Here is a 13727-nt window from a genome sequence, read left to right on the forward strand (position 1 = left end):
CACCACGCGGAGGAGGAAGTCCTCCATCTCAGCACCACGCCTGACTCGGAGGAGGAAGTCCTCCATCTCAGCACCACGCCTGACTCTGAGGAGGAAGAGGAACTTCTATGTTCTCGCTTCATGTTTCCGCTTAACACATAGGAAGCCATAGCATTCTTTTTGAGTTTCATTTAATCTTTTTAGTTCGTTACAATGGGAGTAAATAATCTATTATTTCTTTTTCTTCTGACCTTCAAAACAGGTAAAAAAAATACATGTTTGTTATATAAATGTTGATTAATAATGATTATTGTGACAGTGATGATTGCACAGGGCGAGGCTCAGATCACCATATTTATTAACATCCTCTAGGCTAACTATTTATATATATTTTTTATAAAATTATATAATTTACACTTATTTTGTTTAATCTGTGTTTTTTATTATTCATTTGTAAAAGATATTCTGAAAGAAACTTACCACACTTTAGTTCTTATTTTAGACCTATTAAGCAGAATCATTTTGTATTTTTTAATCATAAATCCTTATTTCTTATTTTAGACCTCTATTACAAGAAGAATAATGTTGTATTTTTTTAATCATAAATCTTTAGTTATTATTTTAGACCTCTATTACAAGCAGAATCATTTTGTATTTTTTTTTATCATAAATCATAGACGTGAAGAGTGTTGTGTAAGGGAGAGATTGTTAGTCACTAAATGTTTTGCAGTTCTGATCAGTAAGGTTTACGCACACAGCTCTTACTAGCTTGTCTCCATTACACAAAGAGAATGGGAACCTGAAAAAAAAGGTCATAGCTTCCTTATGTCAGGGGTAAGGGTAGAGAGTCATAAAGTTGATGTGGTGCTTGGAAAATGAGTTCTGACCTTTTAAAAAGTTTACTTAATGTGTTATAACAGTCCACTGAAGGAGGTGGAAATGCTATAAGGTATGGCTAAAACCTAAATGTGACTAAGGTAAATGGAAACAGATTGAGGAAAAAAAAAATGGTGACAGAAATCAGCTGATTTAAATGTGACTTAAGCTTTAAACGCCCTCTCATAAACATCTGGCTGAATCAGACCTCTATCTGTCTTTCTGACCCTCACTCTTGCCATATTCTGTTGGTATAATATGACATAAACATGTTTTAATAAATGCTGCAACACACAGAAAGTCACCACATTAGCAGCGGGACAAAAGAAACACTTGTTTTCACTATAGCGGGACAAAAGTAACAAGTATTACTTTCGTCCCGACAGGAACTCCTGACATTTAAACCCGATGTACTTTTATACTGAAAAACTCTGACAAGGCAAACTTCAGGATGTGTTACAACACTTAATAACCTTTAGATTGATTATTACTGTGTGACACATAAAATGAAAAACACAACTTGTAATTAGAAAAAAAGTACCGCTTCAGTAATTTACTTATCATACTCGAAAACTGCTTTCCGGACATAACCGCGGGAAACGATGACGAAATCACGTGGTACTTGGCAGCTCAGTCAAGGGTTGCATACTGAACGTGCTGTCATAGTTTGAAATGCTATAGTCAGGGCTCTGAGAAAATTACTTTGTTACTTCCGTCCCGCGTTACTTTCACCCCTGTTCTCCCCTAATATATTGCTGATATATTTACGCATGCATTATAATATATAAAGAAATTCATAATGTAATGTATTTCTTGTATTTTATAATAATTTACAATATAAATGTTCCACATTTTAGCTAGGTAACAAAAGCACAAGTACACATGCATGCAAGTATCACTATATTCAGCAGACTAATCACTGTGCTAGAAGGACACCGCAATTACTTTTAAAATAAAGTAATTACATTTATTGTAGAATTTGGCCAGTCGTCAAACGAACCACAGACTCTACTCTTCAGCACAATGGTAATCCCAAAAACTCAGACATAGCAGAAAACCTTTTTAAATCCAAAATAATGGAACATTAAACACTAACAGATCTTTCTCCTATATTAATATTGAGCAAAACACATCAAATAACACTTCATTTTATCATTTGCTCTCCTTTAACAGTCAGAAGCAAAGCATGCTGGGAACTGGAAATCTGTTGTAACTCATTCCGTGAATGTATATGTATATATACACACACAATATTGAACATACATGTCCCCCTATAAATGTGAATGTATGTACACAATAAAGGATACAATTTTGTGAATATTACATGTAATGCAATTTTTGTCTTCATTTATAAATATTTTATAGGCTATGTATTAATATATTGCCATACATGGTCAATATTGCAGTACATTGAAAAATATAAGCAGTAGTTTTATTAACAAAGTTCGGGATGAGCACGTTCATATAATCAAACCTAATTAAACACGAGTGGAGCACACTCTGTTAATCAACCCAATCAACGAGTCAAGAGGTGTATATACAGCAAACTTTCCTCCGTTCGTGGACAGTTTAACAGCATCCCTCCACCACCCCATCTCCTCACTTCTAGTCCTAAATACTCTTACAACAACGGGAGAGTACTCTAGGTTCGGCAAAAATTCGGAGCCCTCCCCTGGACAGCACGCCAAATATGCATAATATTTACTCTGTTTAATTGATGTAAGTGTGAACTCGTGAAATGAAATATCGGAAAACAATAAAAGCACATGGTTGACTTTCTGTCAAGAAACATTTCATCACATTATCTCGAGACGACTTACCTACTCCAAAGATAACTCAAATATTGAATCAACAAATGATTCTGGAAGGCAGGAGAATGAACCCGTCCTAGTAAAAGGAGTCTCTCTCCAACATCACAGATCCAATGCTTCTTATATATCTGTGCTCCTCCCCTTCACCATCAGTCATCTCAGTCATCTCAGGCACAAGCTAATCCGCAACCGCAGCTGATAACAATCTGAGTTCCTGCATTATGGTGGAAAAGAGAATGTGCAGAAAACAAACCAAAATAGCACAATATATAAAAATATAATCAAGCACAATACACATGATATAATACAACAACATATGTCTTGAACATACCACTAGTTTAACACAAATAAAATCATTTATGTCGTCTCAACAACATGGATTAAGTAAACTGAACGAACAATTAATTTGTTTGATTAATTAAAGTAAATCGAACAAATTTCTTTTTGAGTGCCCTTTTTGATCAAGATATTTCAAAATGAAAACATTGAGTTACAGTAAGACAAAGAGCAACAGTTTCAGGTCAGTTTAACATTATGCAATCGTGTTTGAATGAGAAATCTGTTACAATGCTGTTCAATCAACATTATTTATTTAAATAAAGTGAACAGCATAAAAAAAATAACGTTTTGAGTGTTGTAATACACATATAATATTTAATTTTCATAATTATGTCACCTCCTCGCTATTTTGATGATGTGGGTCAGCAGTGACAAATAGCTCCAGATTTGTGCATTATACCTGTCTAACATTTTTTATATGCTATTCTCTATTTAAAAAGAAAAAGTTTTGAAAGGAGTATTTTTAAATGTAAAACATTGGATTTATTTGAGCATGCTCATTTCAGAAAAATGTGTACAATGGGTCTAGTGAATTCACCAGCTGTACAGAAACTCTTTCTCTCTCTCTCTCTCCTCAGGGTTCAGTGCTGAGATCTCTGTGTTTGTGAAGACGGGAGATTCTGTTCAACTGGATATACAGACACAAGAACTACCAGAGTTTGATCTTTTATCCTGGACACATGATAAATCAGTGATTATAGTTAGATATATAAGTGGAACTAAAGAAGTAAAACCTCACTCTTCATACAAGGACAGAGTGGATTTCAATGATGAAACCTTCTCTCTCACACTGAAGAACATGCAGAAGACAGACACTGGACTCTATACAGCAAAGACAAGTGGAGAATCAGTGAACAATATTGTTACATACAGAGTATCTGTTATAGGTGAGTGTGATTTTGCTTGGCGTTTTCAGATGATAAGACTCATTTATGTTCAGTCTTTTAATCTTTTGACTGTTGTACAATACAAGTAGTGAAATTAAATGTAAAAAATACATATTAAATATAAAAATGTGTTTTTATACATAATTTATCTGCCAATGTTTCAGTCAGTATGAAGATGTATTATATTGTTAAAAAATAAATGTGTGTTTCAGACGCTGTTGATGCTCCTGTTCTGACTGTAAACTCACACTGGTTCAGCGGTAACTTCTGTACTGTGAACTTCACATGCAGAGCTCATGACCTCATGATAAACTCTAGCTATCAGAACAACAGATGCTCTCCAGAGGAAGTGACATCACTAATCCTGAACTGCCGTGAGGAATCCATCATCTGTAACCATAGCAACACTGTCAGCTGGAAAAAAGACAGAATAAACATCAAACAGCTCTGTGTCAATACTAAAGGTATATTCCCAAACACACACAAACAATACATTTAGAGTGCAAATGAACATCTCTCAAATCAAATGTCTCTGTTTGGTCACTTAATAGTCTAACTGCTGCATTGCTGAGTGACCTCAGAATACCTGAACTGACAACTACAGTAATGAAGTGTGTCTCACTTTTCAGAAAACACCTCAAGTGATACCAAGACTGAGCCATCTCTCCAGTTGTGGACATATATTTTGGGGGCAGTGTGTCTTTTTTGGGGAATTGCATTATAGTATTTATTGCAAGTGTAAAAAAGGTACGTCCATGTTGACTCATACATATTTTCTATAAAAACTGTTCTCTGTTCATCAGTTTGATCTTTTGTGCTAAAATAGTAATTGAAAAGTATGTTGAAAAGATTATAGAAAATAGTTTTCTTTCTTTCTATTTTGGTCAATTTTAATTCTGTAGAAAACTGTGTGAGGCACATCACCTTGAAGGACTCACACATTTAATATGTCTTTTCTCTGTAACACTTTATAATACGGTTGCACTATATATCCATTAATTCATGCTTAACTAATACCCAGATAATCGTAGGACTCATGAAGAACTAAAACATTTATTAATGATTACTGCATCAGCAACTATAAAGAGTCTATATGATTAATAGATTAAGAAATATACAAATTGCTATTAATTAAATGTGCCAATGCCATCATGTATTAATTCCTTATGTTACGTCCTGTGACGTAGTCTTGTATTATATTGTGCTGGTGATTGTTTTCTCCCTTCCTTCTATCTCTCTCTCTCTCTCTCATGCAGAACTCCAAATCGTCCGCAGCTGATGCTAATTAGCAGGAGCGTGGCTTTCTGTTGGCAGCCTGTATAAAGCAGCAACGAAACTGTGATCAGGAGGAGTCCCTCTCCAGCTATGTCAGATGTTGTTGTGTTAACTGATGTTGAGAAAGAAAAACTTATATTCTGTTATCTGAGTACAATTTAGACTGTGTGACAAGGTGTAAATCAATGGGTGTTGTGTAGCCTTTTGGATATTTTTGTGAAAAGTAATTAGAGCTGGGATAGACGGAAAGAAGATTTCTCACGTTTATTTATTTATTTTTGTTACATCATTTGTTACTCCCTCTTTAAACCCCCTAAACTAAAGAGGGAACGTAACACTTATTTACATATAGTATTAGCTAATAGTGTAAATTAATGCATTTATTACTTATTACCACAATGGGTAAAAGCTACTTCAACTCTCAGTTGTCCGCTTTAATTAATCCTTAGCTAATGATTTGCAAATGTATCATTATGTTATGACTTCACTTGTCGAGGCACATGACTATAAAATAACTGTCAAGTAATAAGTCATTTTGGTTATAGGTTTTGAAGCAGTTGCACATGTAGTGAATGTAATGTCAGAGATTGTGTTTGAAAAATGGTCAGATGAGATTAACTTTATTGTCTGTTCTGTTTGTCACAGAGTGGGAATTTTTCTTTTTGAAACTGGTGTCATATATAAATACATCCACATAAGTACTTAATAACTCAACACACATTGACAATGCAAACATTCCAAACATATTCCCAAAACATCCAATAATAATAATAATAATAAAACCAAAAAATTTATTAAAAAGCGCTATAATGCCAACCATTGTCTTGTATTACTAAAAAATGTGATTTAAAAGAATCTCTGCATATAAAACTTTTTTTTTTTTATTATTTTTTTTTTTGTCCCAATGGCATTTCTTAAGGCCAAAGGAATTTGGAGTCTTTGCCATTTCAAAAGTAAAAGGGATGAGTATATATGGTCATTAAATATATTTCTGCCCAGTGATCTTATTTGCTTGATTGATTTGTGAAAATTTGTTCTTCTGTTTAACTGTGTGATTATACCATGAAACACTATATGTAAGGACCATAAACCATAGCTGGAGTGTGTGTGCTAATGTCAAAACTCCTCAATTTAAGACGACCAAGTTGCTGTCATGCCTTCCTGTCTACATTACTTTTGATGCTAAGTTTATCGTCAACCCTGCTGTACAGTTTGTCCCTTTATGACGACCTTTTATGGTTTGTATGCAAGGCCTACTATTCTCATTTGGTTCCTCGAGCATAGCTCTTTTTCAATATTAAGATAAAAAAACATTATCTACTATCAAACCAAATTACTATCAAACCAACGAATGTCGATTATACTCAAAGTATGAGTTCACTGAAACTAATGCCTCATCATCATCATCATCACACTGTGATTAATTAATGTATATAGAGAACAACGCACATCCCTGCACTACACCAGTATTTAAAACCAAGTCAGATATGATATTTTTTACACAGACACGCTGGGGTCAATCTTTAAAAAAATTCCTTAATCCATGAAATCATCCATGCTACTAACACCTAACTCATAAAGTCGCTTTAAAAGAAGATGAGGTTGGACAGTTTTAAAAGCAGATGAGAAATCCATGAAGATAATTCTAACATAAGTATTTGATTTATCTAGATGATGTTGAATTTTATATAGAAGAGTGAGAGAGGCATCCACAGTGCTCCAATTAGCCCGGTAGATCTATAGATCAATAGATCTCCAAATTTGAAATTACAATTACACATATAGGCCTATAACAAGTTACACCACTTCCTTCCTTTCTCATATACAGCATTGCTATAAACCACTTATGAATTCAGCCAAATATACTTTGATACATTTTTACACATTTAGCAGCACATCCTGCTACTTGCATCAAGATGCATGGAAATGGTGAGATGTGCAACACGAAAGAACTAGCCTATATAGCCTAAGTTTTTTTGTTAAAAACTATTAAAAACCCTTTGAACAACACACACTTTGTGTTTTCATGTTATATGGGGACTTTACATTGACTTAATGATTTTCATTATGTACAAACTGTAAATTATATCCCCTAACCTTATACCCTACACTGAAACCATCTGCATTATGGGTTGATATATAAAAAAAAACCATAATTTAGAATGACTTATCAGCGGTTTTCCTCATGGGGACCAATGTTTTCCTCATGGGAGCATCACTAGGTTTTCTGGGCCCCTGTAGAACTCGGCCCCAATGGCCTGAACACAGTATACCCTTTCCTCCATCTCAGCACCACGCCTGACTCGAAGGCGGAAGAGGAACTTCTATGTTCTCGCTTCATGGTTCCGCTTTTACACATAGGAAGCCACAGCATTTTTTTCGAGTTTCATTTTATCTTTTTAGTTCGTTACAATGGGAGTAAATCATCTACTTGTATCATTTCTTTTTCTTCTGACCTTCAAAACAGGTAAAAAAAAAAAGTGACATGTTTGTTATAACTGTTGATTAATAATGATTATTGTGACAGTGATGATTGCACAGGGCAAGGCTCAGATCACCATATTTATTTATATAGGCCTATATATATATATTTTTTTTATAATATATATATTTTTTTTATAAAATTATAAAATTTACACTTAATTTGTTTAATCTGAGTTTTTTATTCATTTGTAAAAAAATATTCTGAAAGAAACTTACCACACTTTAGTTCTTATTTTAGACATGTATTACAAGCAGAATCATTTTGTATTTTTTTAATCATAAATCATAGACGTGAAGAGTTGTGTAGGGGAGAGATTGTTAGTCGCTAAATGTTTTGCGGTTCTGATCAGTAAGGTTTACACCCACAGCTCTTACTAGCTTGCCTCCATTACACAAAGAGAATGGGAACCTGAAAAAAAAGGTCATAGCTTCCTTAGATTAGGGGTAAGGGTAGACATTCATAAAGTTGATATGGTGCTTGGAAAATGAGTTCTGACCTTTAAAAAAGTTTACTTAATGTGTTATAACAGTCCACTAGACTGGGGAACAGGACCCTGGTAACTCACAGTAGGACCCTTTTCATTGTCTTGTTGTGTGCCATATACAGTAAATCTGGGGAACATAGGACCCTGGTAAATATGCTCCCTTAGAAAGTACACAGATTTATACAACTCTAGCCTAAAAGATTATAAAGATATAATATGAAGGAGTGTATATGAGTTATAACTCTTGGATGCGTTGACTGCCTGTGTACATGTACACATGTAATGGAGTATCTTTTGAAAGGCTATAGATGCGTCTCATTCAGCTACCCAGCTCTCTAGGTCGTGAATTAGTATATCGTAATTCAGGCACTGCTGAAGACCCTCACAACACACGGACACTGATTTCTGCGGTCCCTTTGGATCTGTCTCTAAGCCATAGAGATCAATGTATTTTATCCACTGCGAAGAAAAGCTAGTTTCGAGGAAAATTAGGTTGTAGCTGCTTGTCTACGTTTCTATGATTAAAAAGAGCTGTTAAGCTCACAAGTTATTAATACGAGAAGTTCGAATCTGTGAATTTATGGCCAACTTTACTCAAAGTTTGACAGGGGTCATATAATGCCATTTTTGTACAAGCTAATATTATTCTTTAGGGTCTAAAGTTTGTAATATACTTTAATTAAAAATTCTCATTAGTATTATTGTAAGAAAACACTCATTTTACCTGGTCAAAAACAGCTCTGTTTTCAGCACGCTGTTTAAGTGCATGTGTCTTTAAATGATAATGAGCTTTGCTCACCCCGCCCCTCTGTTCTGTGTTGTACGCAGTTGCCGTTTGTAACAGAATAACACAATAACCATAACGCGTTGTTCATTATAAACGTGGGATTATGAATTATATTGAGAATGTCATACATAGAAAACATCCCGTAATGTACCTGTCCCTGAGTGTAAACAGCCGCATTCATCGTGAAGCGTGCTAGGCTAGCGATTTGCAAAGATTAATATAAATATTAATATAAAGGTTAATAAAATGTTACACTCACTTCTTCTTCTAGAGGTGCAGCAGGAACACGAATAGTTGGTACCGATCCTTTTTTCAGGAGCAGCTTCTTAGCAAAACCAGCTTACTGACCTCATTTGTAAGCAGTCTGGTGTGTGAAATGATTCACGCAAACATGAAAGCATTGACGTTGATCGTGGGGAATATTCCCTTCGAAAACAAACTCAGCCACTGCGTCTTCAGCGGTTCGGATTTAGGAACATCAAAATGATGCTGTGTTCGTTATTACACCCAAGAACAGAACACCACAATCGCTTAGACGCCATTCTGCTCAGTGCTCCAACAATGAACGCGCCGGTCCGCGCGGACTATGATTGACAGCTCGCTCACGAGCGAGGGCGGGTCTGTGTTGAAACGCTGCTGTCAATCAACAATCGTGGGCGGGGCGTCAATTTTGTGACGTCAAAAAATCGAACGGCTTGATTTGAGATGGGGGAAAACATATAAGAAGATTTTAAAAAAAACACTGGATGGATTTTTATCATTTTATGATGGTTGTGTACAGGCACTGCCAACACACATTTCAGTACAATCAACTTGTAAAAGTGCATGTAACCATTATGTCGTCTTAACTGTCGTCTTGTTCTGTCGTCTTTACTTAAAGCCTTTAAGTAAAGACGACAATTAACACGACAGAACAAGATGACAGAACAAGACGACAGTTAAGATGACTGAACAGGACGACAGTTAAGATGACTGAACTGAAGAGGACGACAGTTAATTTAACTCTCTTGCGCACTGTTTAGCACTCTCGCTGCGTTCGCCTTTGTCACACACACCAGACAAAAAAACTTTGCAGGTCCTATTGCTGAGAGAGAGAGAGTCTACTCGGATGAAAACCACTTCAGTGAGCTCAATTATAGTAACGCAGCATTTTATTGTCAGTAGGCCTAACAGTAACGGTGTTGTAGCTGGGGAAACAGGAATTCGTTTGATTGCTCATTACTGAAAAAGATAACACCGTTTATTTCTAATGCCGTTATTCCCATAACTGTTTATGTATGCAATTTTATATTCAGTAATACACTTAATAACATATAGATGTTGTATATGTGATCAGATATGGTACTGCATGTGTAATATATTACTGATGTAGGCCTATTTACTCATGCATTATAAACATATATATACATGATGTATTGTATTTCTTGTATTTTATAATTATTTACAATATTAATGTTCCACAATTTTAGCAAGGTAGCAAAAGTACGAGTAGCCTACACATGCATGCAAGTACCAAAATGTTCAGCAGAGAGACTATCATTGTGCTGAGAAGAGAACCGCTATGATTATTATAATAATAATAATAACTAGATGTACCGCATTGCGGTACAAAATATGACCGCCGCTCAGGCCTGCACTGGCTTTCCACAAAAATAAATGACGTGGAGTAATTTGGCTGTATTGCGTGTTTATGTATATACCTAAAAAAAGTAATAGTATGTGCATGTCTGTCTGTGTGTGTGTGTGTGTGTGTGTGTGTGTGTGTGTGTGTGTGTGTGTGTGTGTGTATGTGTGTGTATTTGTGTATGTGTGTGTCTGTGTGTGTGTGTGTGTGTGTGTGTGTGTGTGTGTCTGTGCGTGTATGTATGTGTGCGTACATGTGTGCGCGTGTGTGTTTGTGTGTGTGTGTGTCTGTGCATGTGGATTTGTATGTGTGTGTATGGGTGTGTGTCTGTGCGTGTGGATGTCAGTGTGTGTGCATGCTTGCGTTTGTTTGTATTCCTGCATGTGTGTGTGTGACAGTATCATCCTAAACCAGCAACCCTTCGCTCAACAGCACCATCTACAGGCCGATGAGTGTACAGTCACTAAATGTGCACATAAATGAATTTATTTTATACCCCCCCATGGATGAAATTCTACAAAACTTAGCAGAGGATACCCCCAGAGGTTGTCAAGTTAATCATACACATGAAATATGGTGCAGTTCTGAAGTTCTCCACTGAAGATAGGGGCGATTAAAGCAGAATAATATTGCATTTTCATTTTTTATGGGAGGGGCGCAAATCACAAATGAGTGATTATGGGCTAGGTTGATGTGCCATAAAAATTTCTTCATCCTCGGTGCCACGGTTCAGGTAGTTATTTAGGAAAAACTGAATTTTTTGGGGTTTGGGGGGGCCCAGCGCGGGGGGGGGGGGGGGGGGGTGGCCCCCGGGGACCAAACGAAATTTTTCCTTAGAAGTCTAGTGGGGCTACAAGCCCACCAAATTTCATGTTCCCCGGTGTTTCGGTGTCCCTGGTATCGTTGACGAAAAATTTACGGGGGCCCCAGCGCGGGGGGGGAAGTGGCCCCCGCGGACCAAACGAAATTTTTCCGTAAAAGTCTAGTAGACCAACATACCATAAAAATTTCTTCATCCTCGGTGCCACGGTTCAGGTAGTTATTTAGGAAAAACTGCATTTTTTGGGGTTTGGGGGGGCCCAGCGCGGGGGGGGAGTGGCCCCCGGGGACCAAACGAAATTTTTCCTTAGAAGTCTAGTGGGGCTACATGCCCACCAAATTTCATGTTCCCCGGTGTTTCGGTGTCCCTGGTATCGTTGACGAAAAATTTAAGGGGGCCCCAGCGCGGGGGGGGAAGTGGCCCCCGGGGACCAAACGAAATTTTTCCGTAAAAGTCTAGTAGACCAACATACCATAAAAATGTCTTCATCCTCGGTGCCACGGTTCAGGTAGTTATTTAGGAAAAACAGCATTTTTTGGGGTTTGGGGGGGCCCAGCGCGGGGGGGGGAGTGGCCCCCGGGGACCAAACGAAATTTTTCCTTAGAAGTCTAGTGAGGCTACATGCCCACCAAATTTCATGTTCCCCGGTGTTTCGGTGTCCCTGGTATGGTTGACGAAAAATTTACGGGGGCCCCAGCGCGGGGGGGGGGGGAAGTGGCCCCCGGGGACCAAATGAAATTTTTCCGTAAAAGTCTAGTAGACCAACATACCATAAAAATTTCTTCATCCTCGGTGCCACGGTTCAGGTAGTTATTTAGGAAAAACTGAATTTTTTTGGGTTTGGGGGGGGCCAGCGCGGGGGGGGAGTGGCCCCCGGGGACCAAACGAAATTTTTCCGTAAAAGTCTAGTAGACCAACATACCATAAAAATTTCTTCATCCTCGGTGCCACGGTTCAGGTAGTTATTTAGGAAAAACAGCATTTTTTTGGGTTTGGGGGGGCCCAGCGCGGGGGGGGAGTGGCCCCCGGGGACCAAACGAAATTTTTCCTTAGAAGTCTAGTGGGGCTACATGCCCACCAAATTTCATGTTCCCCGGTGTTTTGGTGTCCCTGGTATGGTTGACGAAAAATTTACGGGGGCCCCAGCGCGGGGGGGGGGGGGGGAAGTGGCCCCCGGGGACCAAACGAAATTTTTCCGTAAAAGTCTAGTAGACCAACATACCATAAAAATGTCTTCATCCTCGGTGCCACGGTTCAGGTAGTTATTTAGGAAAAACGGCATTTTTTTGGGTTTGGGGGGGCCCAGCGCGGGGGGGGAGTGGCCCCCGGGGACCAAACGAAATTTTTCCTTAGAAGTCTAGTGGGGCTACATGCCCACCAAATTTCATGTTCCCCGGTGTTTCGGTGTCCATGGTATGGTTGACGAAAAATTTACGGGGGCCCCAGCGCGGGGGGGGGGGGGGGAAGTGGCCCCCGGGGACCAAATGAAATTTTTCCGTAAAAGTCTAGTAGACCAACATACCACAAAAATTTCTTCATCCTCGGTGCCACGGTTCAGGTAGTTATTTAGGAAAAACTGCATTTTTTTGGGTTTGGGGGGGCCCAGCGCGGGGGTGGAGTGGCCCCCGGGGACCAAACGAAATTTTTCCTTAGAAGTCTAGTGGGGCTACATGCCCACCAAATTTCATGTCCCCCCGTGTTTCGGTGTCCCTGGTATCGTTGACGAAAAATTTAAGGGGGCCCCAGCGCGGGGGGGGAAGTGGCCCCCGGGGACCAAACGAAATTTTTCCTTAGAAGTCTAGTGGGGCTACATGCCCACCAAATTTCATGTTCCCCGGTGTTTCGATGTCCCTGGTATCGTTGACGAAAAATTCAGTAAGGTGACGAAAAAAAAAAAAAAAAAAAACTTTGACAATCCCTATATGACCGGCTAGCTACGCTAGCGGCGGTCATAATAATAATGCATTTTATTTATAGGCGCCTTTCTCAACACTCAAGGTCACCTTACAAAATCAACAATAAAACACTCAATCCATTTAACATTGAATCAGCGAAAGCAGGCAATATAATAAAATAATAATACTATTAAGAACAGGAGAAAGGGTGGGGTCCTACAGTCAAAACAAATGTAAAAGTTAAAGAGAATATGCCTGTCTAAAAAGATAAGTTTTTAAGTGAGTTTTGAAAGTAGTTATGGACGTGGAGTGTTGAATGTTCTGGGGCAGAGAGTTCCAAAGATATGGAGCTGAATGACTGAAAGCTCTAAACCCCATGGTAACCAGACGAGCATGTGGAAGGATGAGCTGAATGGAGGAAGAGGACCTGAGAGAACGGGTGGGTATCTTGATATGAAGGAGCTC

At 38.2% G+C, this 13727-nt stretch overlaps 2 protein-coding genes and 1 long non-coding RNA gene across 6 annotated transcripts in view; 2 read left to right on the top strand and 1 right to left on the bottom strand.

The window, feature by feature from the left end:
* Positions 1-97: 97 nt before the first annotated feature.
* LOC309501183 (CD48 antigen-like) lies at positions 98-6169 on the top strand. 2 transcript variants are annotated; one of them, XM_082173254.1, is made up of 5 exons: positions 98-241; positions 3584-3892; positions 4105-4356; positions 4522-4639; positions 5149-6169. In XM_082173254.1, the coding sequence occupies exons 1-4, from the start codon at positions 193-195 to the stop codon at positions 4614-4616; spliced, it is 705 nt and encodes a 234-aa protein (XP_082029380.1). In that variant the 5' UTR covers positions 98-192; the 3' UTR covers positions 4617-4639; positions 5149-6169. The 2 variants fall into 2 exon arrangements, with proteins under 2 accessions (XP_082029380.1, XP_082029379.1); XM_082173253.1 differs by lacking the exon at positions 5149-6169 and having other exon boundaries at positions 4522-4689.
* The window catches only part of LOC309501231, a 139893-nt gene continuing 131584 nt past the window's right edge, over positions 5419-13727 (bottom strand). The window contains exon 2 of the long non-coding RNA XR_014206795.1: positions 5419-6487. This is a non-coding gene — a long non-coding RNA (uncharacterized lncRNA). The remainder of the gene's footprint in view (positions 6488-13727) is intronic.
* Positions 7460-13727, top strand: part of LOC309501097 (SLAM family member 9-like) — a 30784-nt gene continuing 24516 nt past the window's right edge. For 2 of the 3 annotated variants that reach the window (XM_082173086.1, XM_082173087.1), the window contains exon 1: positions 7460-7634. In XM_082173086.1, the coding sequence (XP_082029212.1) occupies positions 7580-7634 (55 nt within the window). In that variant the 5' untranslated portion in view covers positions 7460-7579. The remainder of the gene's footprint in view (positions 7635-13727) is intronic. The other variant, XM_082173088.1, reaches the window with a different exon arrangement.

This window comes from Leuciscus leuciscus (genome assembly GCF_965113295.1).
Source record: "Leuciscus leuciscus genome assembly, chromosome: 6".
Lineage (NCBI taxonomy): Eukaryota > Metazoa > Chordata > Actinopteri > Cypriniformes > Leuciscidae > Leuciscus > Leuciscus leuciscus.

What these genes read in the sequence shown, in the direction of transcription:
- LOC309501183 (XM_082173254.1), top strand. Translation starts at nt 193, where the DNA reads ATGGGAGTAAATAATCTATTATTTCTTTTTCTTCTGACCTTCAAAACA. An exon ending in ATACAGAGTATCTGTTATAG is followed by an intron (nt 3,893 to 4,104) that starts GTGAGTGTGATT and finishes TGTGTGTTTCAG; the next exon opens with ACGCTGTTGATGCTCCTGTT. An exon ending in GCTCTGTGTCAATACTAAAG is followed by an intron (nt 4,357 to 4,521) that starts GTATATTCCCAA and finishes CTCACTTTTCAG; the next exon opens with AAAACACCTCAAGTGATACC.